We start from the raw sequence: 25,906 nt of genomic DNA on the forward strand, positions 1-25,906 counted from the left end.
AATAATATGTGATTCCCTCAAGTGTCGCTCGTAATAACAAACAGTCATACTCAACCATTTTTTAACGTTGTGTTATTGCGTCGCGTCCACATGATTTAAACGCAATTCCATTTTTTTATATATAGTGTATTTTATCGTCTACTGTATAATATTCCATCATTTTTTCCATTAACACTAAAAAAGGTAGCCGTCAAGTATGATTTTAGACATTTTTTTGGAAAATTTTGTACAAAGAATTTGGAAAAAGAAATTATTAAAAGTATTTACATTATTCATAAGATAAAAAACAAGGAGGAATAAAATGTACAATCGTATTAAAAAAAATACTTTATTTGAACTCATTAGTAAATATTATACTTATTACTAAATATTAAAAATAAATAAAAGAAATCACGCGTATATTATATTAAGTTGACAAAAATGATCACCAAGTCAGGCGCATGACATGGTCAGTCTTTCTTTTAGATGATTTTATAAAACCGAGAAACTGTAGCTCCGATACGGCACGCGTAAATCGAACTCTGCAAACAAAATAATTATATTTAATAATATGTTTTAAATTCGAATGTATACAATATCAACAATCTTTATTTATACGGATGCAGATGCTCTGGCCTCGAGTCCTGGTTCAAACCAATAAAATTATTGCGTTTGTTGTGAAGTCATTGTCAGTAATAATCCGGAATTAGGTAATTGATAATGTTTCACAACCGTGCCTCCTACAGCACGTAAAGCAATGAACAGTCAATTTTTGTCTGAACTTAATTATTATCACCGAGATTAATGGAAAATGGAGCACTGCCTTTAAACTCTTGAAAACTGTTTTGACTATCAATAGACATTTTTTTGTTTTTATTACAATTATTATAAAATATTAATATTAGAAACAGTTGTTTTTATCAGCGGCGCTAGTAAATACAAGTAAAACGTGCGTGCTGGCTATTTTATATTGCAATATTAAACTTATCAAGGTATTTAAGCTGTCATAAACAATTATAATTTAGATTTCAGTTTAAGTATATCATTTTTCTTAGGTCAATTTTCTTTTTATTTTTAGATCTAACAACTTGTCCTCGCTTCGCAAGAGTAGAAAAAAGGTTTACATAAAATGTTTACATTGAAAGACCAACAAAGATAAATATTGTTTTATTCTATATTTATAAAGAAGATTAGTGTCTAATTAATGGTTTAACGATATTGTTTTAGGTGGTGGTAGGGCATTGAGTAAGCCCGTTAGTGTACGTACCACCCACTCATCACATATTCCATACCGTAAACAAAAATATTCAGTGTTGTTGTGTTTCGGTTTGAATGGATATAGCGGCCAGTATAACAACACTCACAAAGGACATGTTATTTGTCAAGGTTGATAGCACATTGGTGTTATAAGGAATGGTTAATATTTCTAACGGTGCTAGTGTAATTACGACCCAGAAAAGAAATTATTTTATATTATGGAAACATCCAGAAGGCGAGATGCCGGGACTCAACCTGACTATATCGGAAACCAGGCGACTGAACCGTGGAATATTAACTTACTGAATATTAACGTCCTTGTATCGGTCCTCATCGTCTTCGTCGGGTCGCAGCACAGCAGCAAAGGCTTGCAACCAGTCGTACAAGTTGATATGTTTGCCACATTCACGGTGTAACTTGTACGCTATTGACACATCAGGTAATGTATCTGAAATACTGTCTACTGAAGACAAATGGCAGCAGGTACACTAAAAAAGACGAAAATATTTTATATAAAATCTAACTAAAATAGATACTTAAAATTTAGTTCATGTAATAAACTAGTAAAAAGTAGTTCATGTAAAAGTATTTTTACAGAATTTTCATATACTCTATTTGTATTTATAATTCATCTATCGTTCGGCGGTGAATTAAACCATCTTGAGAAAACCATATCATGTGTCGATAGAGCCAAATGCCACACTTGCAATACTTATCTACTAACCCGAAATAAAGCAACGTTCTCTAAAGAAAAGAAGCCTTAGCCCAGCAATAGGACATTTACAGGGCTGTTTCTTTTACTTTATTTACTTAAAAAACTTCGAATTACGCTCAAATTTCTAATCACAAGTATCGAAAATAATATTGCCACATTATTGTATCCGAAAAAAAAATTACAATCCACAACATTTTGGAAATTATTTCAAAGTGTATATACTCGCTAAAACATCGCTAAATATAATACAAACAAAAAAAAAAACTAAATTCATCAAAATGTTTATTAAAGAAATAAATCAATTTTAAAATTTAATAATTTTATTATTGAATAGACAAGGTAGTATAAATGTTTTTAAAAAAAAGTAACGTAACGAAAATAAAACATGTTTTGAGATGCGCGGGGGCAAATCAAATGATATTACCCGACATTGACATTTAAAATAATAAAATGTTTTAATACTGTTTTTTTCTATCGTAACATCCTATTTATTATTGAACGTTTATTATTACGGTCAGTAAATTTTAATTTAATTTGAATAACGAATACTGAAACAAATGAGGTCACCGTTAATTTTCAATGTATTTAAAATTGGAATAGAATTATATTTAGCAAGTTAATTCATCATGCAATAATTTTTGTGTTTTCTCGCAAAATGTCCCTTTAGTGAGGAAAGCGATAACTTTAAGCCTATTCGTTGTAAAAACAGAAAAAGAATGAGGTGTTGTTTTTAAATGACTTGAACGATTATTTTTGTCATATCATATTGTAAACTCGAGCTATTTTTTAATTTAAAAAAAAAACTGAGCAAATATTATGCAATTTTTATTTTTGTTGTTTTACGAGAGTGAAGACCGATAAGTCGTCTCACGCACACAGACATATTTTAAGCACGAACGTTAGCATTCATACTAATGAACTCCGGTAATCATTTAACTTGGAGGAGCGCGCTTTCGTGACTGCATAGTGCAAGTTCATTTTCTTCTTTCGAATGTTAAATTACTGATGACAAAATAAAGATTAATTTGAGTGTAACCACCAGTTTTAAACATTTTTACAGTAAGGCTGTAAATATGTGAGAAACTACCTATGTATATAACTATTTTCAATATACTTTTAACAAAAGTATGAATATATTATTGAGAATATAAAAACAAGACAAAACAGTAACCATAAAAGATAAAAACTTTAACAAGTATAAAATTATACGGTAACTATGAGATATTCAATAACAACATAAATGCCTTGAACTTTTGACATAACGATTTATTAAAGAAGCTGCCAAAAATGATGACACGTTTACTGGAGGAACTAAAATTACACTTTGAATAATTTTATCTACGATTTTTTAATAAATACTACACAAGTAATTATTAATATATTCTCTTTTATACATATATTGCAATTAGTTAAAATTATTGCTTTTTTTTACCCTAATTTAATTGGAAAAAATATTGGACGTCTTTATTTAATTGTATTGTTTGTATAGTAGTATTATAAGCTCCAGGTAAAATTAGTAAAAATAAATTTGTATTATGTACTTTTATATTTTTTGAACATTTAATAATAATATTTTTGGTATAAAACTGAGTGGTAAATCTACAAATTGTTTTTAAATTTTAATAAATAATAATAATTCAATTGGTTGGCTAGACGAGGAGCCTAATACCCCAGAACCAGTCCGTTGTACAAAATATTATTAAATATTTATTTATTAGTCTTACATAATTTATACAACGCATTATTTTTTATCATGCAAACTGACGTTTAAAATATTTTTATATAATGCTATGCCACTCACAATGATATTTCATTCGATTTATTAGTTTCCCATTACGTAATATTTTAGCAATGAATGTGCTTCGAATTATTCCTAAATAGTTTGTTAGCCTAACCCAGATATAACCAGTGTAAAGCTATTGCTTTTTATTTAACGCCAACAAATGTCATTCAATTCTGTAATGTTTGCTTAACGCGTGTCACTACGTTTAACCTTATGGCTAAAAAATTTATAGAAAAGTTCAGGGACATCTTAATAAGTTTGATTTGAAAGTGACTAAAACGCTTACTTATGTATTTATTTAACGCTTTAACGATAAGTGAAAACTAAAAATTATAGAATAAATAAGTTTTAAATTTCCAAGTACTTTATATTTTAAATCATTTTAATGGATATAAAATATAAGGCATAATTAAATCCATAGAATATCTACTTAATAAAACTCCAACACAGACCGATACATCCAAATCCGGTGGGTCCAGACTGTGCGCACTATCTAAGGGATCTATAAAAATTTGACACATCTTCAACAACGGGTCAAGTTTTTTTACACGGAAGTTGGTCATTTTTCTACCTAGTTTTGCGATGCGATTACATCCTTATGAAGGAAAAGTGCGTTGCGTTTGTTCGGATTATCTTTATTTCATTGGATGGTAAGACATTGTGCGTTTGGGTCGGTACCACCGACTCATCATATATTCTACCGCTAAGCAGCAATACTTTGTATTGTTGTGTTCCGGTTTGAAGGGTAGACGAGCCAGTGTAACTACAGACACAAGGTACATAATAACTTAGTACCCAAGGTTGGGTGCGCATTGGAGATGTAAGGGAAGTTTAAAATTATTTACGGCGTCAATGTCAATGGACGGTGGTGACCACTTATGATGGTAAGGTATGGTCACCTGATGAGGTGACCCACTAGCCCTTTGGCCTACCTAATAAAATATATAAAAATATAATATACCTAATATTTTCGGTAATGAATCACATTTATTTAAAAATATTAAGTAAATTTATCACTGTTGTAGTTGAAATCGTTGAATTATTTCCGTTATCCTTATAAACACTTAAAGTGTTTATTTGTTTACGTGACGTAAACTTATTGCCGCAAGCAAGGAGTAAAAAAACGGGGATATCCAAAGAAGGCTTCACAAAAACAATAACGAGATTTGTCGTATTATTAATTGTATGCGATATAATTAACATAATTTAGTAATTTAATTAGAAAAAAGACTCGCTATAGAATTTCATGCCGGTTCTTATAATTTTAAATACATATAATTTTCATGCCGAACCATTAATAACTTAAAATTTAATTTAATTCGTTCATTACGATTCAAAAATGACCATTTGTGTCTTATTGAATTAAGAACACTTTCATCAAAAATAATGTTTTATCATTATTTATTTAAATGCATAATTAATTATTCATATGCCATGAAATGAAAGTTATTATAAGTATATAGCTTTTTGTTTTTTTTTTTATTAATTATAATTAAACGAAATTGAGTGACCAATAACAAAAAAAAAGGTAAAAAGTTAATCGTGATAAATCTATTACACTACATATAATTAATTAATCTTAGTGTGTTATTATATTTGGATAGGCGTTACAATTAGTTTTATTGTACTCAATATTTGAATGAAATAAAATTAAAAAAGATAATATCATATCTTCTTATATATTAATAGCGTAACCCGATTTTTGTATGATGATGATAGCTACATATAAAAAACACGGTTATGGTCTCATTTTGAAAAGCTCCAGTCGTAAATATGCAGAAAATTAAAATGGATTCTTGATTGCAATTTACTAAATTGTTACAATTGAAGAGTGGAAAAATATTACTGGCCGGTTAGAGCGATCCTACGGCTATATAAGAAAAAAAAATTAAAAACGTAAACAAAATTAAAGTAAATTGTTATCGATAAACTCCCATTCTTACTGAACGAATGTATACTATTTGATGTTAAAAAATTCATTTAAATAAGGTTTTATTATTTTAGCGCCAAATGTAGATAAATTACATGCAGTTTACAAAGAAAAGAATTCAAAACAAATCCTGTATTGATGAATTCCTAAAAAATCATATGTTTAAACGAGAAACCCACTAGTGGGTTTTTAAAACAAGATTGTATGAATAATATGCTGTTAATAATACAACCATTACCATAAATTTGTCGTTATAGATAATACTATCAAACTTTCAAGCGTTCGTATTCATACCAAAAGTCTTGCAAATTCAAAATAAAATATTTAGCTAAAAATATCAAGAACGAGTAATATGTTACTAATAATAAATTTTGCAAAAATAAATTAATAAAGATCCCATAAGAACTCTAACATTTAAGTCGCTAAAGTGTATGTAATTATTTACACTTAATACAGTTCAGAGGTTAAAAATATGATACTGTGATTTTGCAATTAATCTTATAATATATCCTATTCTTGACCCGCCAAATTTACCCAAAACATTCTAGAATATATGGCGATAGTCTTTTCTTTTCCTACATCTATAATTTCAAATCCTTCTCTATGCAATCACTAGCGTCCAATCTCTATGTTACCATTCCTTTCTAAATAGACGTTTTCTAACTTTATCTTTATTTTATAAAATTACAGCAATATATTGTACGCCTTGACATGGCACTGCAACAGCTCAAGGTAAAGGAAGATATCCGTGAGGCATTGGAGATTAAGGTACAGTTTTAATTCCGATTGACTTCAGGAATGATTATGACCACGACCTGTGACCTGTTACTTAAATTCCTATCTAATTACCCCATATCATCCTCCTGCCCTTATCCTAATTTTACTTGGGGTCGGCGCGACATGTCTTCTTCTTCCATACTTCTCTGTCGGACGTCATCTCACAAGTAACATTATTTCTAACCATATCGTCTTTCACACAATCCATCCATCGTTTCTTTGGTCGTCCCCTACCTCTATATCCAGCCTCATCCATTCTCAAAATCGTTCTTTCAACATGGTCCTCATTCCTCCGCATAACATGCCCAAGACAGCCGGCTTCTCGGTTACCGGTGCCACTTTATATGGAACTACCCCATATAATCCATGTTTTGCCTTATTTAATTGTTTCCTTAATTTTCTCGAAATAGTGCATTGCCTTATAAATGTAGGAGATTCCATAAATTTAAAGGAAACCTCTTATTAACATTCTTCTATATAGAGTTGTTATTGATAGCATCTTTTCTATAAACTTCTTAAGAGCGCTTTTCTCAATCGTTGTCTTCTTGATAACATAAAATAAAATAGCGCTTCCTCTTCCTTCACATATATGTTGTAGCAACAGATGTGTGAACGAAGGGGAAGCGCTATTTGATTTCCCAGCGAAATGCGCGATGCTAAAGATGATCGTCAAATGGTACCAACTCATTATCCGATATGATATAATGTTAATGTTGCTTATGCCTTGCCTCGCTCTTTTTTTTGTGATTTGTTAGTAAATTTTATTAAGGATGCCTTAAATGGATGGATCAAAAACAACTCTATATTGACCAATAAATTATAAGTATAATTTTAGTACATACCTGCAAATAATGGATTGGGTTACTGAGGGCTGTGTGCAGTGCTCCTCGGGGAGAGCCCACAATTTGTTTCTTAACATTGGCCACGTCACTGAAGAACAATATTTCGTGAAACGTTTGCGTGTGCGGCGGCTGCAAGCCTTTTGTAAAAACTTCCTCTAAATAACAGACAAATCTAGCCCGTATCATTTCATATTCGGACTGGATTTTTTCAACTCTCGTGGCTCTCAACAATTTCTAAAAATAATATTTTTATTTTAAAAACATATAATTGAAAATCTTAAAAATAAACGCATATTAAACATTATACCCGAATTCAAAGCATCAAACATTTCATTAAACATAAACAAACCTATACAAATACTTATTTTAATGTGTTCCTCTTAACTATTTTTGTTTGTCGTGGTACATAATAAAAAATAAATTTATAGGCATTTAATTGCCAATATCAGGATAAATAACCAAGATGGCGCACCATGCGCCGTCAAATTCATAAAAATATTATTCATTCATTAATAACAGATTGTTGATAGATACAGGATTATTTGTGTACTCCTTACAATTATTATTATTTTTTCTTAATACTATATGTTTATATATTGCAATACAGTAGGAAATAAAAACACAGGAAGAAGAGAAAAAAAATTGTGCCACCATCGTCAAAGAGCATAAGGCTTTAGGTGATATCATATAACAGAACGCAATGCAAGCTTGTATCCACCAACTTGTTATTCTCCCGAAAATCTTTGTAATGCTAGGTTCCGGTTAGAGTGATGAGTGAGCCAGTGTAATTAAAGACACATGGTATATTACATATTAGCAATTATGGTGAATTATGTGCATGTGCATTTTTAGTGTTTTTGTCTGCACATGAGGTACAACACTTAAATTCAAGAAGTACGATTCCCATTTGCCTTTCAGTTCAGCAGATTTTTATCAAATAAATTAAAAGTAGTAAGAGATAAATTTTAAAACAAATTTAAACATGACTAGTTTTTCTTTACCTCTTTCAATTTATACCTATTTCCAGGTATATTAACATTGTCCAAATCATTTTCGGTGTCCATATCTGTATTGGTAAATACCGAAGCATCATTGCTTGCATTCTCTATTTGCCTCAAGAACGTCATTAAATGAATTTTTATTGTTTTAGCGAAATCTTGACCAAGATCGTTCTTCAGAGCAATGTTGTGAATATTATTTTTAGATGGAGTTGATCGTAGAGGTTTTATTGGTGAGGTTACTTGTAGGCATGTATTGACGTCTTTAAGAGCAGATTTTATAGTTTCTCCCAGTTTCATTTGTGATTGAAAATTCAATAACTGCATGCACTCTTTAAATGGTTGTGTACTTGTTACACATTCTAATGAACATTTGGCGTAAAGTTCTCTAACCTAAAAAAAAATATAATTTATAATTCATATTCACCTGCCATAATAAATCTTAACAATTATTTTACTAACACTAATCAAAGATACATACAGTTTTTCCAAGTGTATTCTTTGGTAGATCCTTTACAAAAGTGGAAAGTAACCGTATACACAGATAAAAACTATGTACATAGTCATGAAGTTTATTTATTTCCTTAGACAAAATTTCTCTGAAGAAATTATCATCTTCAAAAAGACCGATTTTAGTTTCACAATCCTGTACCTCCAAGAAGGGCCGGAAAGATAATAATTGTCTTATATTTTCTAAATCATCTTTAGTGAGATTATTGATTGCTTCATCAAGTTGTTCCGGAACACAACATAGTGATTTAATATTATCTCCATAATAGTGATCAATCATACAGTACTAAAAAACAAAAAGAAACTGATTAATGGTTAACATATCATATAATATAAATCTTTTTCAAAAACATACCTTAATACTCTGAATGAGGCCGGTAACAGAGAAATCATAGAAAAGAAAAACATCTGTCATCAATTCAAATGCTTTGCCACTCAAGTGGAATGGACTTGTGTGCGATAAGAAAATGTTTTCTAAAACCTGCAAATTATTTAAACAAAGCAAAATTAAAAAAGTTTCAAGAAACATTTAAAAAAAGCTATATGAAGACCATTCTGTTTTATTTAATTAAATTGTCTAATTATAGAAGAGTTAAATAGAAAAATCTTTAATGTGATAGTCACTTATGACTTTATTATTTTGAATTTATACATCAAAATATTTTAATATATTAAAGAGCTTACTTGATTCATGTAAACATGTGACGGATGAGAATGAAACACTTTAATTAGCAACTTTGAGGAGACATGGTATGGAAATGATTTATGTAGAGCGGAAACTGATGTTGCTACTCCAAATATCAATACTAATGGCAACAATTGCACATAGGAACTGAAAAATAAATAAATTTTGTTCAACATTTTGAGACATTTGAGTTTTAGTATGACAATTTACTTATGAGATTGTAGAATTAATCATTCTCTAGGCTAAATAAGTGTATAAAAGCTATGAATATTTCAATTTAAATATTCATTTCAAATGTGTATCTTTCCCTTATCTTGTAGTGTTGTCAAAATCAAAATATTCTCTATTCAAGTGGGCTCATAAAAGCTGTTTTGAACTGTCATGTTAGTGTTGAATTAATGAATAAGCTATTCAATTCAGCCCAGAAAATCCCATATTGTAAATGGGAGAAATTAAGAATTTCATAGATACTTTAATTAAAAGAAAATTACAAACCTTATAATCATTACAAAATCCTGCAATATATTACAATTAAAGCTCTCAAAATCTGGCATTATTATAACTAAAGCTTTTTTTGGGACAGGCTTATATTTCTTTAGCGATTGTTTCACATATTTTGCTTGATACCAATTGAGCAAAGTTTTCAATGTACATTGATTCTTCTTCAATTTAACTCTTTCACTCAAATCTTTTTCAAAACTGTCATTAGCAGAGTTATCCTGAAAGATTCAAAGTAACATTTATTTTATAATAATTTGAGCTCCTCAATAAGAATGATAATGAAGGGTTTAAGAAATAATTAATTATTTATGATGTTTTATCTTTTATGATAACAGTTTTTTAAGTTTTATAAAAATATAAATATATTTAGAAAACTTTCTTTTAAAGCTATAGTTAGCATATGACCAGAAGGGCCACCTGATAAGTGGTCACCCATGGACACCTACAACATAAGATAATTACTGATGTGTTGCAGGAATATATTTTCTATGTTATTTATAACTAATTAGTGTATTTGTTATTAATTTATTGTATTGTTATTTATAACATATCCACATTGCTTTTGTAGAGAAAAGGGTTCACAAAAACACAACATTTATAGTTTCAAACCATCTGTTACCACTTATTTTTTAATATAAACACCTAAGACTCATTAAATTACATGCAAGGGATTACTTAAGATCATATGATAAATGATTACAGTTCTTTCTTGCATTTTATAAACTTACCAGCACATCCTGTCCATTTATTAACTGCCAAACAGCACTCTCCACTAAATGTTTAACCGTTTGAGCATCTTGTGAATTTATCAATGCAACATGTGGTGTAACATCTTCCCTGAAATTTTCTTTTGATAATATATAACATATTTAAACATAAATTTATTTTCCTAAATGGGTACTACATTTTTTTTTTACAATTATATTTTATATATAACAATATTTTTTTTACTGTTTCATTATATCTGATACATGAAAGAATATAGTGTTAATTAGATAAGAATCCAATTAAATATAAGGATATCTGATCCTTGAAATTAAGTCAACCTGAGTGTAACCACGAGAGTAAGTACTAAAGAAAATTAATGGATTATACACAGTAGTAAACGTTTAGACTCACCTAATTCTATCTATAAGGGCCAGAAACTGATTGACATAGTCTGGCTGATTGACCCCAGTCAATAATGTGGCACTAGGTATAATTCCCTCCAATGTACTGTACTCATGCTCCTGATTCACCAACTTGACATAGCTTACAATATCATTCAACAGAATGCTATATGTTTGCTCATGAAGTTCCTAAAATAAATATACATTTTCAGGTGAAAAATATCTTACTAAAAGCTATTTCCTGATTAATGAATGCAAATAAGAATATTTAAACCTACCTTTAACTGATTTTCGACTACGTTCCAGTTATATTTGAATGTTTTATACCAGGAGTCTTTGGATAAACTTTCAAATAGATTGCGTTTCGGTTTCTTTTTCGAATGCTTTGTTTTCTTTAAACCATTTGAAAACAAAAACACACCCTGTAAACGAGAGTTTTATAAGATAAACTTATTATTTAATACAATTATATATTTAAAAAAAATATTTTACCTTAGAAACTGAGGTAGTTGATTCCATGTTATAGGTACAAAACCTTAAAACAATCTAATATTTTTCTCATACAATGTTAGCAAAAGACAATAGTAAATATAAAAGACTAAATAAATAAGGCAGTTTAGCTATAATGAAAAAGATCTTCATTAATAAAAATGCTAAATACTTCGTTAAATTATGAAAAGTTACAGCACATTTCAAAATTTGTCCATATTTAAGAAGTTCTATAATTTGTATATAGCTATACCGATTACATTACAGAGTACTGACATAAGTGACTTTGACACTAATATTATTTTTTTAACTTATTATTTAATGGGCAAACGTTTAAGACCATACAACCTTTTTCCGCTTTCAGTTTTTACGCATTTCCAAAATACATTACAAAATGTTGGATATGTCTTAAAAATAAATAAGAATAATTATATAGTTTATAAAACTAAGAAAATGATGTTTCAATTATTCACATGAATCCAACATATTAATAGGGTAAGCCGATTTTTGTCCCAGTGATTATGGGACGATAGCTGCACATAAAATCAGTTATGGTCTCATTTTGAAAAGCTCCAGTACATGTGCAGAAAAATAAAGAGAATTCTTGATTGCAATTTACTGAATTTTTACGATTAAATCGTAATTATTTTAAAATAATTGATTTTGAAAAAAGTTACTGAACGGTTAGAAAGCAGCAATACTGATGTTTAAAAAAAAAACAAACGAAAAACGTACGAGCCTACTATGACATACGTTGAGTTTATTTTGTTTAAATAAAAAATATTTTATAACTGACTGCTAGGTTGCAAAATTGAATCAGAGGCCTTAGGCCTCAAGCAGCACATTGATCGAATTTAGTAGCATCTCAGCTTGGCTGCTACAAGCCATGATCAGAACCTTACTTTCCTGCAATTCTGAACTTATAAGTGTCCTAAGCAGTTTATATATTTCTGTTTATATATTTTATTTACTACTGATACTGATTTCTCAGCAGGCAAAGTAAAAAAGTCAGTGGCTGTGCAATTCTTGCACCTAAGAAGTGAGACCAAATCAGTCTACAAGTCCAAGACAAACTACCAGGTCAGTTGCATCTACAAAATAATCGACTCTCTTGTCACGGACGATTTGCAGAGAAAACTCGATACTCAATTGAATTTTTGAACAGGCTTAACGTGTCAGGATTTCCACCTCGCAACATACAATTGAAATTTGGTTCAATTGTCACCCTGCTTCGCTAAAGCGTCGCCAATTTTCAGTTAAGTTCGCATTTGCCATGTCGATTAACGAGACAAGCAAACCAAGGACGAACTTTGGACAAAGTCAACCTTAATTTGCCGAGCTCCATCTTCGCATACTTCTTCATACACGTTGCTATGTCTCGTGTCGGTTCTAAAAACTCACTCAAGATACAAATTGACAACAACTAGGAGCATTGTGTCATTAATGGAGAATGATCATTCACTATTCAGATTGCATTGACCATTTAATAATAAAATAAAATAAATTTAATTCAAATAATATTTTAGTCGTAAATTGTGTAAGTTTATTCTAAATAAAATTAAACTAAATTGTTATCTCCAATTCTAACAAAACTACTAATTGATATTAAAAAAAACTTTTAAAAAAGGTTTCATCTTTTTGGCACCAAAGATTAATGATTTGCCGTTTACAATTAAATGAAATCAAAACAAAACCTGCCATAGGTTTGGAAATTCCTAAAAACAATATTGAATAAACGCGAAGTTTCTTTGGCGACACTGGTTAATAATAAACGTACTAACATTAAATTCTTCTATGGCCGACAAACTCCTTAAAAGCTGTTGCTCATAAATAACAATAAAAAAAACAAATAAAATGGATTAAAAAATAGATGCGCACAATTTTCTTTTACAAACAGCAGTATTGTGTGTTTCGGTTTAAAGAGTGTGCCAGTTACACTGCCTCACTCACCCTTTACACGGGACATAACATCTTAGTTCCCAAGGTTGGTGGCGCATTGGCGATGTAAAGACTGGTTAATATTTCTTACAGCGCTATTGTCTGTGGGCAATGGTGACCATCAAGTGGCCCATTTGCTCGTCCGCCAACCAATAACATAAAAAAAGTACAGTCCGAAACTAAATATGTGTGCATATACAAGTGCAAGCTCTATTTCCTAATTGATAGTTCGATGGGACCTGGGCTTTGAACCTTAAACCTGATAATTTAGCAACTGGATCAATTAGGCAGCCTATTGTATTTACTGTACTATTCTCGTTTTTTAAGCCCAAATAGCTGTGTTACCAGATTTCTACAATCTTAACCTTAGATAACGCATTATAATCCTTTACCTAGTCATATTTAATTGATTTGGCATACGATGAACGAAAAAATCGTAAGGAAATCTATGGGTCGGGTTATAATATGCCACATTTATGTATATCATCAACCCATACGAACAGCATGCAGGAATAGCATGCGAACATAAAAGTCGATTATTTTACATATTATGTTGCAGCAATATTAGTTCAAAATATAAGAGGAAAATAATAGAAAACACGTTCTTCATAAAAACAGACAATAATTAAATAACAAAAACATCATTTTATTCTGTGTTGATAATATTAAAACACAAAGTACAATATTTACGATATCATTTGTAAATAATTACAACTAAATTCTTACATTAATTAATAATTATTTATTTACAGGAATAGTCATTAATAATACCGAAGTTAGCCTGCCAAAAAATGTTGCACAAAAATATTTTTAAAATAAAACAATGTGAAAATTAAATAACACTACCTAGAAGCAGGAAGTCATAGCGGAAAATTAAAAAATGAAATGATGCGAAATTTAGGAACCAAGACTACATGCGTGATATAATAAATAAGAATATAAAATGTTTCCCTAAGTTTGTTTCTCTTTTCTGATAATGAAACAAACTATTTAATATTCCATTTAATCTTTTATACAATCATGTAACTTTGTTGTTTCCATGCTTTCATATAAATATTAAAAATTATTTCATTTCCTAAAAAACACCTGATAATATACAGAACATTTCTTCGTTGAAATTTAATGTAGGTATAAAGATATATAAAACAAGCTTTCATTTGGCAGCCATTTGTTTAAATTAAAACATTTATATTTAGTACATATATTGTTATTACCACTAGCAACAAACGTGCGGGCGTTTACTGTCAGCCCAATCGGTTGAGTAAGTCTGGTTTAAAATTCAATTGCAAAATTTCATAGATACTGATTAACAGGTGATTTTGAATAAAATCTTGCGATTATATAAAGCAAGCATATACAAGTGCAAGCTTGCCACAACATCATCGTAGTTAAATGATTTATTAATACTGTTAATTTCAATTTTAAATATTATTAATATTCAACTAACAAATTGTTACAATATAAGTAAACCAAATCAATTGTAAAGTGTACACATTTTTATTTTATGTCATTAATAATACAAGTGTTTGACTATTACTTCCTTGTATTTATTTAGCGTCCATTTTGATACATAATTTACTTTAATATCTAAAAATTACTAATCAGGTGACGTTCCAATAGAAATTAACTAAATTTTGTATCGGTCACTGTGGCGGTGAGCGTGGTGGATGGTTGGATTCTTCGCAGGGAGAGTGCCGTTCTTCTTCTGTATTGTACTTATATTCTCTTTCTCCTGTTTGATGTTCAGAACCGGAAGGCGTTGTTCGTCCATCTTGATTTGAAGTAGCTTCTAGGGGAGGAGCAGTTGATCCAAATGGCATCCCCTCAGTGCTATAAGCAACATCTCCTGTTCCTACATATTCTGAAGGTTGATAACCGTAACTATTTAAGCTGAAAAATAAATTTTGTTATTTTTTTGTCCAAATAGAAAATAAAAATATAAGTAAACGTTATTATTTAAATTATGTCGAATTCTCAATAGATTATTAGATATGATTAGATTAATAGATTACGGTGTAAGGGTCACCGATCATGGTGAAAGTAGACCCAGTCGTAACCGAACTTTCGAAGAAAAAATCTACTTGATAATAAATAAATAAACTGACGATATTTTTTGACATGGTCATGAAGAAATATGATTTAGTTACCTATTGGGCCAGTAAGAAATGTCTTCGATTGTATGGTGAGCGTAAGGCGCATACGCATGCTGGTAGTACGGAGAATGATGTTGTGCTGGTGCTTCGTATTGCAGGGGATACAGCGGCGCAGGTGCTGTTGCGGGAGAAGCAGTATTGGTTGGAGGTGCCGGCGCGTACTCAATAGGAGCGGGGTAGGCATGAGGCGGAGTGCGATATGGCGCAGGTGACGCATTTGGTTGGGGAGAACTATTTCCTTGAGGTGAGCTCCAGTAGCTGCTGCTACTTGCCCAAGTATAGTTTCCACTACCATTTGCTGCGGCTGCTGTAGATCGTTCCGAATTGCTGTAAGTGGCTAGAATAATAATGTATACATATTTATTATTTTATGTAAATTGTATAATAAATGTACGTATATTCGTTACTTTTAACTATATAAAATTTGCATTGAAGATTTTATAATAATGAATTATAGCGGCAGCTAAGATGATGCAATTTTTAATTTAACTTTTATATTCCCGAATAAAAAACATTGATCGTTTATTCTAGGCATTGCAATTACGTTTTTATTTGATGGTAATCGATGCGCCTTGCATTGACGTCGAATGAGAACAAACGACAATAGTTTGCCATACGGAAATAATTAATTGAAAAATTCGAAACAAGCTATCCTAAATGTCATATTACCTACATTCCTAATAATATTACTCATACATCTATATACAACATATTTCTAATAGTAAGTAGTAAATTGTCTATTTGACCTCGCTGACGCTGTGAAAGTCTACTGCTATTCCCAATACATAATTAGAATAAATAGGCTGAAAGTATAATATCCATAAGACCATAAATATGTCTAATAAAGTATTTATTAAAACAGTATTCTTACATGGTGGCGATAAAGTCCGAGGTCGTGATGGAGGCCGAGGTGGGTAGGGCGCCGGTCTTCTTGATGATGAATTGCTGTTCCCATATAACGATTGTGATGTTACAAACCATCCACCAACTAAAAACAAAATAATTGATTTGATTACGCCTGAATTTTTCACATTAATAAATGAATGTTCTATTCGTTTTTTTTATTTTTAAATATTATTTTGTATGGTTTATATAAACTCACATTGTGGGTATTGATGTGGTGAGGAGCTTTGTTGCGGATAATGAGTCCCAACGAAATCTCTTTGATAATAACCTTCAGGTCTCTCTTTAGCATCCAAAAAAGCCTTGGCGAAAGGGTTATACTTTATTTTCAACGACGTCACTTCTTCGTTCTGATAGGCAGTTACAGCTATGAATTGCGTCTCCGGGAATGGATACGTCATGATACGGCGAAGATCGGTACCGACTTTCACTAAATGTACACGTGGTTCGTATTTGTGTAGAGAATTCAGCATTATCTAGAAATAAAATACGAGGTTAAAATTTGAAATATTTTAATTTTCTATATAAATAATTCCAACGCGCGCAATCTACTTTTCTGCAATGAAAAAAAGACTGCGCGCGAGGGTTATTAATGACTACGTGAAAATCGTTCATCTACGTGCATCCAACAATTAGACCACGTTTTATAAAAACTATAGCCAATGAAATAAAAATTGTTTTTACTTTAATATGGAATAAACGAATTTAAATGGAAATCACATTAAACTTAATAGTTCTGAAATGAGATAATTATATAATATATCCAATTCTTAATTAGATATTAGACTACTTATTTTTTTAGAATATTTAAACAATTACTCTGGTAGTGTAGGTAATATTGTATCTAATGAGAAAGAAGGGCAGAAAAATAAATTTATTGTTCTCTCCTATTTTTAAAAACGCATTCCACTTGGGTTTTAATTATTTTTTTATGTTATTTTAAAGTTATTTACTTAAGGTACTAGTCATTTCAAAATATACATCAGTATACACGTATAGATACAGATATGTATCTATACGTACATAATTATAACTCTAATCAAATTACTCTGAAATGAAAATAAAATTCTCGAATTGGAATTAAATTTAATTACGTATTATAACCGCCCTAAAACGAATGGGTATACTTATATACCGTAATTTATGACGTTTGCAAGATAATAAATAAGTAATTTAATGTTACTCCAGTTTGTATAAAATATTGTTATAATGAAAATTAAACATTAAGATCCGTAAACATTGCGATGAAACAATAATTATTACAAATGATTGTGCGTACGGGTACCCGCTAAATAGTTGGTAAAGCTACAGATTTCACACCGAGCCGTCAACATATGGATCTGGATGTATCAGATGTTTGCTTTCATAATCATTCGCACCACATACAAGCGTGAGAAATAGCTTCTATGAAGTAGCGGTAGCCAAGAAACTGTAGCATTGTAACACCTTTGTGTAACAGGCTTTCTATTATCAAAAATTAGTATTCTGTCAGTTCTTGGTACTGTTAATTATGCTCTGTTTTAACTGATGAGATGAACACAAAGAGAAAATCTCATTTGTAAATAAAGAAGCAACGGTAAGCAAATAAACTAAAATGAATGCCGTATTGATTTGTACAAGCAAGTAAACATTAATGGACATGTACGAAAAACAGTATTTGAAAACGAATAAGGAACACCTGATAGAGTCCACTGGATTATTTAAATCAATCGTAACTACATATTTCTCTTCAAGCCGTGAACGTATTAATTCTCCTAGACAACTATAAAGTACTAGAATAATATCCTTTTTTAATAACTTAAAAACACTAAATACATCATAAATACCTATTACTTATGATAAGTTGTGAACGTTACTAACGGAAAATAGAGAAAAATTCGAATAAAGAAAATACGAATAAAAATACATTAAGTTTAAATTTCAATACAACTAAATATCTACTTATGTTTATTTTAGATTAAGTACGTTTATTTATTTTTATATAAATGATGATCCTATATAATAAATAGGATTAAGATATGACATATGCGAATTCGGGTTATTTTTTTACGCATTGTATAACTATAATTTATTAGAATTAATTAATTAATTATATGTCGATTGACTATTTTTAGAATATGTTGTAATGTAATATTTTAATTTTTCACGATTAATACTGGCCGAATGTCTGATACTGGCCGGTAAGAAAAAGAATGTCAAGAAATCGAACGCGGCGGCAGTGTTTTGTTATAATTCTAATTATTTATAAAATAATTAGCATTATGTGCGAGATTTGAATAATACGGGATGTATTGTGAAACACGGATTAGTGGATAAAATAACTGTGAAAATAGTGTTAATAAATGAATCTGGAAGAATATCGTTGCTTAAACTTGCGACCATCCTAAGAGTATGTATATTATTTTATTTTTCAAATTTAATATAAACTGTTTGATATTAATAAATGAGGAGCCTTTTTTGTAATGCTAAACTGACAACTACTAAACAAATTTATCTACTTAAAGATACAAAAGAATAATAATAATACAGAAGATGTAGCGCGTTTCGCGGAAGAAGTTTAGTATAGTAGGTTTTATTATAGTATTGACATGAACAAGCAGGACAATATTATTGTAATATTTCCGACGCCTTAATTCAATATATAATTCTTTTTTTATTACATTAAAAAATTAGGGATTTTTTAAACTTGACAATTAGTAAAATTAAAAAATCAATAAAAATGCCATATTACTCAATACGTGATCAAAAAGGCATGGCCCTAATATTTTTTTTTAATTTTAGGCAGGATATATAAATTATTTAATGATGGAAAAGTTAAGCACCATTGAGTTTCTTTCCGGTTCTTTCTATAAAATCTTGATTGAAAAACCGATGGTAGCTGAATATTTAACGTAATCTTCTAAAATTATGATAGAAACTTAAAATAGTAAAAAATTTTAAAAAAAAGTAGGTAGTAGGTAGCAGTCTTATTATTCAGTCCCAAAAGTAGTACGGCTAGTTTAAAGATTTTTCATAACGACAACCTTTCTTATTAATAATATTATAGAGTGTGATTGCTTAGTACGAAAATTAAAGAAATAAATTCCTACTATAAGTAAACTGGACTACTAAACTGATTTCTTTCATTCACTAACAAACTTTAATAGACAAAATAATTCCAGTGCTATAGTTAGGCATATTTTTCAACATTACAGTAGAAAGTTGCGCTTTGAACGCCGTAGAATCTATAAATAGCAGCACGCGCAGAATTTTGTTTTGTCGAAATAAAATTAAATTGTACAGAAATATTAAATATTATTACTATTATATAAAAAGTGATGTGCTATTTAAATTCGAAATTATTTTACCTGTCCATTTCCATTGGTCTTGTTCGTAAGTTTAACTTTTGCGAAGGATATAGGTTCCTTCATCCAATGAGCACCGAAGTTCGGACTTTCCGGATGTATATAAATAGCGTTAGAAGGTGGAACTTCAGCCTTGCCCCCTGGTACCTTTAAAATACAATGTAAAGAAAGGTCATTAAGTTCAATAATTTGTAACACACCCTCGTACGTCAAATATTTAGTAATACATTTTAATGTCATTTTAAATGTGTTTCTATGCTCAACTATGATACTCGGTTCAATTGTAAAACCTGATTGTAAAGTATGAAACAGTTAGTTTGTAAACAAAATAGGCAAAAGACAAGTCATAAAAACAGATTTGTAGTTGTAAAGTGATCTTTACTCACCCATTCGCCGTTAACGTATTTCCAACGGTGCGTGTCAACTTGAACAAATTCAAGGAGAACAGTGTACATGGCCGTTGGGTCCAGCCCACTGGCAGTAACTTTTACTACTGGGAACATACGTCTGAAACAAACATAGTTTTTTACTTTCGGACAAAACATAAGATACATTTTATGATATTGTTGTACACATTTTAATTCTTTTATTTCGGGCCATAATATAGTTTCTATAAAGTTTTCTTAATATTTAAAAAATCTTGGCATTTTGATAGAAATTTCAAAATACATTTTTCATACTTAGTATACCGAAAACCTAAGAAAAAAAACTTATGATTTGTTTGAAAACTGATAAGCGTTATAATATTAAGTTACTACTAAAATTATAATTAATTTTTCTGCCTCGTAGCTTTCTTTTATTGCCACAGAATCACAGATCTTTGGTTCATAAACCTAGTCTGGTCAATAAAAAATTATTGGGTCTTTTAGTCATGAAATTCCCCGTATGAACACTAAATCTGTAAGTTGGCAAGTTACACTCTTGTCCTGCCTCGGCCGTCGGAGTCGCAGTTGGCTAGTCTCCAAAGCAACATTATCGTCATCATGGATACTTTTTTACACCCCTCTTTTTAAGATTACCCTTATTGACAAAACACGTTTATTATAAAAAAATTGTGAGCAAAGTAAATTTTAGACTTTCTTAATATTTTTTTATTTAGTGGAAATAGGTGCCTTCTATAAAAAAGTTGGTAAATTTAACGTGTACATCGACTTTGGGTAACAAAAAGCAGTTTTACATAAAATATATGTCGATATGAGCGTGCCAAGTTTAAGCGCGATAAAATTCGCTATAATATTGATTTATGTATTTTATTAGGGTATCACAGTTATTTGTAATTAACAGTAGATACGTTAAATAAATACGTATTATTATTACTCATTTAAATAAATAAATAAATTATTTATGTACTGTTATTCAGTTTTTGTTAGAACAATTAGCTTACAGGAGTGTGAACGAATAACCATTTGTGTGGTATTTTAGTTGTCACTGGAATAAATAAATACACTTTTTTATCAGTTATTGATTGTAAAATCAATTGTTTATTTATTTTGAGTAATTTTCGAAGTAAAGGCACCAAGCCGAAGCTGAAATGCGGTGCTGATTTCAACTCATCTATCTAATAGCTCCTGCAACCATACTTTATACGTGAAATTTAGATTGTCCTTTTTTGTTTATGAATGTGTGGCAATAAAAGAGTTAAATGATTTATTTTTCAAAAATTTTTGTTAGGAAAAAAACTGATTTTTGGTTTCAAAATAATGTTTTATTTAAATAACACAATATAATAATGTAACAAACACATGTAATTTGATTATTGCATATTGTATTATTCAATTTAAAATAAGCTTGCTTTATAAAATTATCATTAAACTTTGTAGTCAATGCCTCTATAAATATTTGTTTTATGTTTTTATGTTTAGTGCGTGATGAACATCAACATTCGCGAGTGCTAACAGGGTGCTGAGGGGCGGCCAGTTTTCAACTATTAACACTGTAGGTCTTGCTCATTAACGTAGGGCGTCTAAACGATACCGCCCGCGCCATGCTCTACCCTTGACGCACTAACTGTCTTGTTTTAAATAACTATTCCAAGCCTTTGTTCACTTTATTATGCTATACATATATACATATAGATCACAACAATAGGTATTATAAAGAGCAAAGGTTTTGTTTGAAGAGGAAGAATCCTAACCCTGACGATAATGAATAACAAAAATGTTTAATATTACATCATACATATACGTTTAGTTTTTATATATTAGATATATATAAAAAAGGTAAATTAAACTGTTTACGTAACACTAAACTTTCATATTAAAATTACTCAATAAAGAACGTATAGATTTTTTTTAATTAAAATTTATTTATTAGTAGGTACTAAACTAAGTTGAATGTTTCAAAATCTCTATAAACCCCATAAAAATATATAATACTTTGTAATACTAGACTAGCATTATTTTTAATGCAACGTTTATTTATTCAAAGACCTTTACTTTTAAATTGTCGTAAAAAGGAACATAATTAATCCCTACACATTCAAAACAACTTAATGCTTCATTTAAATATATAGTGATCATACCCAGGCTATAAACTGTATTGTAAGGCATATTGTTCGTTTTTATTTCTTGCTCATTTGCTTCAATGTTGTTGCTCGTATTTAATTGTTGGTTGTTCTCAGAACAAAATAGTGAATGAATCATATTCCAGAAGTTTATTAACCTTATCATTGATAATGTTATAAAATTATTGTAACTCAATTAAGCCATTTAGTCGAATAAAAATAATTTCGTTTATATTAAATTTTTATATCAGTATTTATGTACATAATTAGTCCAATATATTAAGCACCGATAAGCTGTTTTTATATAAAATAAATGTGATTGTTATTAATATAACATTGTATTAATTATTACTCACCTTCCATTCTTAGTGACTATCATTTCATTGGTTAGTGTCTGAAACCGAACCCACAATTCCCGGTCGTCAAGCGCAACATTGACTTCGCGCTCGCGACCTCCGCGCGAACTTCCACCCCCAACGGTCGGCTCCACGGCACTAAGTATGTGTGACGCTGCCATATTTCAATCTGTTAAAAATATTTTAAGAAATAATGTTTGCTATTATTACATGTAATTTTTTTATGTGTTATAAGTTTATAGGTTATAATATCAGTACCTATATTATATAGAAATTCAGTAATTTGAATTATTTTCTTTGGAGTGTATAAAAGAACAGTTAAAGTTAATACGTGAAGCAATAAATTTGTGTATGAGAATAGTATAACTAATTCGCTTTTAATATTTATACATATGTATAACATTTTTATGTAACTAGCTGTACCTAAGTACTTTTGCATATATATATTTTAAGTAACGATTATGAAAAGAGAATGTATAGAAAATATACATGTATACGTTATTTAAAAAAATATAAATTAAATACCAAAGTAAAATAATAAAACACTAAATATTATATATATTTTTTGTATTTTAAAGGAACAATAATACAGGAAGCATACGGTTTAAGTAGGCACTGTTAATTATCTCAATATAGCAATTAATCTTTGAGTCAACGGATTATATAATAACGACGCAATTTGTAAGGTTCTATGAAATTCCCTTATTACGAATTTACATAGCTTAAGATTAGAGTATATTTCATTATTCAAAGTATTGGTTATTAATCTCATTGCACTTCTATTTAATGGAACTCATCGGTGCATTTCAATAGAATCGATTAATATTAAAGATCGATTTCACTGCCTTATTAAAGTTGAACTACTTTACTTCCCGTGCCGATCAGATATTATCCGAAAAAATATAGTATTTATATTATACTGGTCACCAAAAGCTTCCAGTCGAAGCTCTTCAATTTTAAAACAATCCACAATGCACTGTTGACTTGGAATTTGTTGTGAAAAAGTAGTTAAATAGTTGACAAGTCTTAGATAGAAAACTTTTAATCAACCTTCACAAGCCTTGACAGTATAAATCAGTAGTAATTTTTGTACCGGATATCAAAAAAATTTTTTCTCACTTAGTATCGATAGCTTTCGATAGGAAAATGAGGATTTACGAATCGTAAATCTCCGTTCAATAAGAAAAAAAACACGTGATGGGAAGTGGTCATCACAGACATTGGCATTGCGAGAGATATTAACCATTCCTTACATCGCTAATGCACCACCAACTTTGGGAACTACGAATGTTATGTCCCGAGTGCCTGTACTTAACACAACAATACTAAGTATATATTGCTGTTTAGCGGTAGAATGCCTAATTAGTGGAGTGTACCTATCCAGATAAGCTTGCAGAAAGTCCTACAACCAAGTTAAAACCATGGTGATTCCCACAACAAGTCACTCCGATTAAATAAAATAATAGAACAATCTTTTCTTTATCATCGTTCTTTGCTAATGCCAACATTATGATACAGTCGCCGTGGTCGCCGTCCATCTAAGGACAATTTTGCCTAATTCTATTCTATAAGAAAGCTCTATATTTATCAGGATTCGATCACTCACTCGGGTAAGGCAATTCCACCTTGATAAAGATACCCGTTCACTATATTTAGTATTTTATTATATAATACTTATTATGTATACATGTGCGATTATGCTTGTGTTGCCTATTCAAATCGAAGAAAGAATAAAAATAAATATACCTAATATTGAAATATTCAATGCGATTTTCCAATAGCTCTGTTATATTATGGACTAGTAAAAGTTCTTGATATATACGAGTACACTTGGTATATATCTATTCAAAATAAGTACAAAACTATTCCACATAACTGTTTGTATCCACTTTGATTTTATTTCCTAAGTCCTGATAGCAATTTCACACACATTAAAATGCAATTTCTACGCGAATCCATAAATATCATATATTATTCGAGATGTCGACCAATGATATCACGTTAATTCAAAGTCAACGTTGTTAATTGTAACTACACTTGTGTATAATTTTGTGTATTTTAAGGCAGGGAGGCACCTTTAGTGCGTCTTCCCGTATGTATTTCGATACCAATTGTATATCTACATATACCGTTTATATAGGTTTTATAAATCCACTTTAAAAATGAAGTACATATATTGCACAAGTAATTATATAAATCTTATGTGTTATTGTATCAAAAAATCCGATTTGAACTCGCAATTTAGTTTTAATCTACTACGAACTGGACCAGTCCAGATTTCCTTATTCAATTTTTATTCATTGTCATTGTTGTAAGTACAAATTACTTTCATCGTAATAACTTTCTAAGATATTACTATCTAGTAATATTCGAGTAGTCATCAACAATGATGTAACAAAGTTATATACCTGTATAAAATATGTTCGTACTTTGACGACTAACAGCAAAAAGGTGACGATTACAATTTACATGCGTATTTGATTTAAAGGCGCATCATAAACAAACATTACAAATACAATATTAACATATTATTACTGCAACTTGCGATATAATCAACATAGCCTGGGCTTTGTTTTAAGTTTTTTTCTCTATCTAATGAACTTACAATTTAAAGTTTAAATTTTTTCAACGTTATAAAGAAGTATCTGTATTGACTCATGTATTCGTAGGTACACGCTTACAATTTTTATAAATTTATTTCAGTAATTAATATAAGTATAAAATTTAGTTTATGATATTGGTAAAGGTCTATTTTTGTACATAAATAGTAAATTATAAAAAAAATAGTAAAGCTAACAAAAATAAATATTGTGGTGAACAAAATGACTAGTCACATATATCTGCTCCAGCCAACATTTGACCTACTGAGAGGAAAAAAAGGAGAGGAGAATCACTATCAAGTAAGGTAGGTTAAAATTACTTTACAAATTTATAAAAATCATTTTTTTTACTACAAAAACCAATATCTATATAAATAAACGTAAAAAGATATATATAAATATAGTAATATATACATCATCACAAATAAAGAATATTCTAAAACTCTAAACTATTTTGCAACGCGAATATCAGATGATGATAAAAAAGGTAAATTGCCAATTTAAAGTGGAAATTTACAGTTGTCACGTCAAACG

At 29.9% G+C, this 25,906-nt stretch overlaps 2 protein-coding genes across 2 annotated transcripts; both read right to left on the reverse strand.

The window, feature by feature from the left end:
• Positions 1-309: 309 nt before the first annotated feature.
• On the reverse strand, positions 310-11,809 carry LOC125064019 (origin recognition complex subunit 3). Its single transcript, XM_047670786.1, has 12 exons — positions 11,579-11,809; positions 11,365-11,508; positions 11,097-11,275; positions 10,706-10,814; positions 9,972-10,195; positions 9,476-9,623; positions 9,147-9,272; positions 8,763-9,077; positions 8,285-8,674; positions 7,284-7,517; positions 1,540-1,724; positions 310-521 (listed from the first exon to the last, which is right to left on the reverse strand). The coding sequence occupies exons 1-12, from the start codon at positions 11,603-11,605 to the stop codon at positions 425-427; spliced, it is 2,178 nt and encodes a 725-aa protein (XP_047526742.1). The 5' UTR covers positions 11,606-11,809; the 3' UTR covers positions 310-424.
• Positions 11,810-14,998: 3,189 nt separating this feature from the next.
• LOC125064021 (T-related protein) lies at positions 14,999-22,942 on the reverse strand. Its single transcript, XM_047670787.1, has 7 exons — positions 22,773-22,942; positions 20,300-20,420; positions 19,917-20,060; positions 16,769-17,045; positions 16,538-16,654; positions 15,661-16,003; positions 14,999-15,403 (listed from the first exon to the last, which is right to left on the reverse strand). The coding sequence occupies exons 1-7, from the start codon at positions 22,931-22,933 to the stop codon at positions 15,157-15,159; spliced, it is 1,410 nt and encodes a 469-aa protein (XP_047526743.1). The 5' UTR covers positions 22,934-22,942; the 3' UTR covers positions 14,999-15,156.
• Positions 22,943-25,906: the final 2,964 nt, after the last annotated feature.

This window comes from Vanessa atalanta, chromosome 5 (genome assembly GCF_905147765.1).
Source record: "Vanessa atalanta chromosome 5, ilVanAtal1.2, whole genome shotgun sequence".
NCBI lineage: Eukaryota > Metazoa > Arthropoda > Insecta > Lepidoptera > Nymphalidae > Vanessa > Vanessa atalanta.

Excerpts from the sequence above, each read along its gene's own strand:
- LOC125064019 (XM_047670786.1), bottom strand. The coding sequence starts at position 11,605 with ATGGAATCAACTACCTCAGTTTCTAAG. Across the intron at positions 9,273-9,475 it reads CACATGTTTACATGAATCAA|GTTTTAGAAAACATTTTCTT; the intron begins GTAAGCTCTTTA and ends AATAATTTGCAG. Across the intron at positions 8,675-8,762 it reads AGAATACACTTGGAAAAACT|GTTAGAGAACTTTACGCCAA; the intron begins GTATGTATCTTT and ends ATTTTTTTTTAG.
- LOC125064021 (XM_047670787.1), bottom strand. The coding sequence starts at position 22,933 with ATGGCAGCGTCACACATACTTAGTGCCGTGGAGCCGACCGTTGGGGGT. Across the intron at positions 20,421-22,772 it reads ATAGTCACTAAGAATGGAAG|ACGTATGTTCCCAGTAGTAA; the intron begins GTGAGTAATAAT and ends TGTTTGTTTCAG. Across the intron at positions 16,004-16,537 it reads TCGGACTTTATCGCCACCAT|CCACTTACAGCAATTCGGAA; the intron begins GTAAGAATACTG and ends TTATTATTCTAG.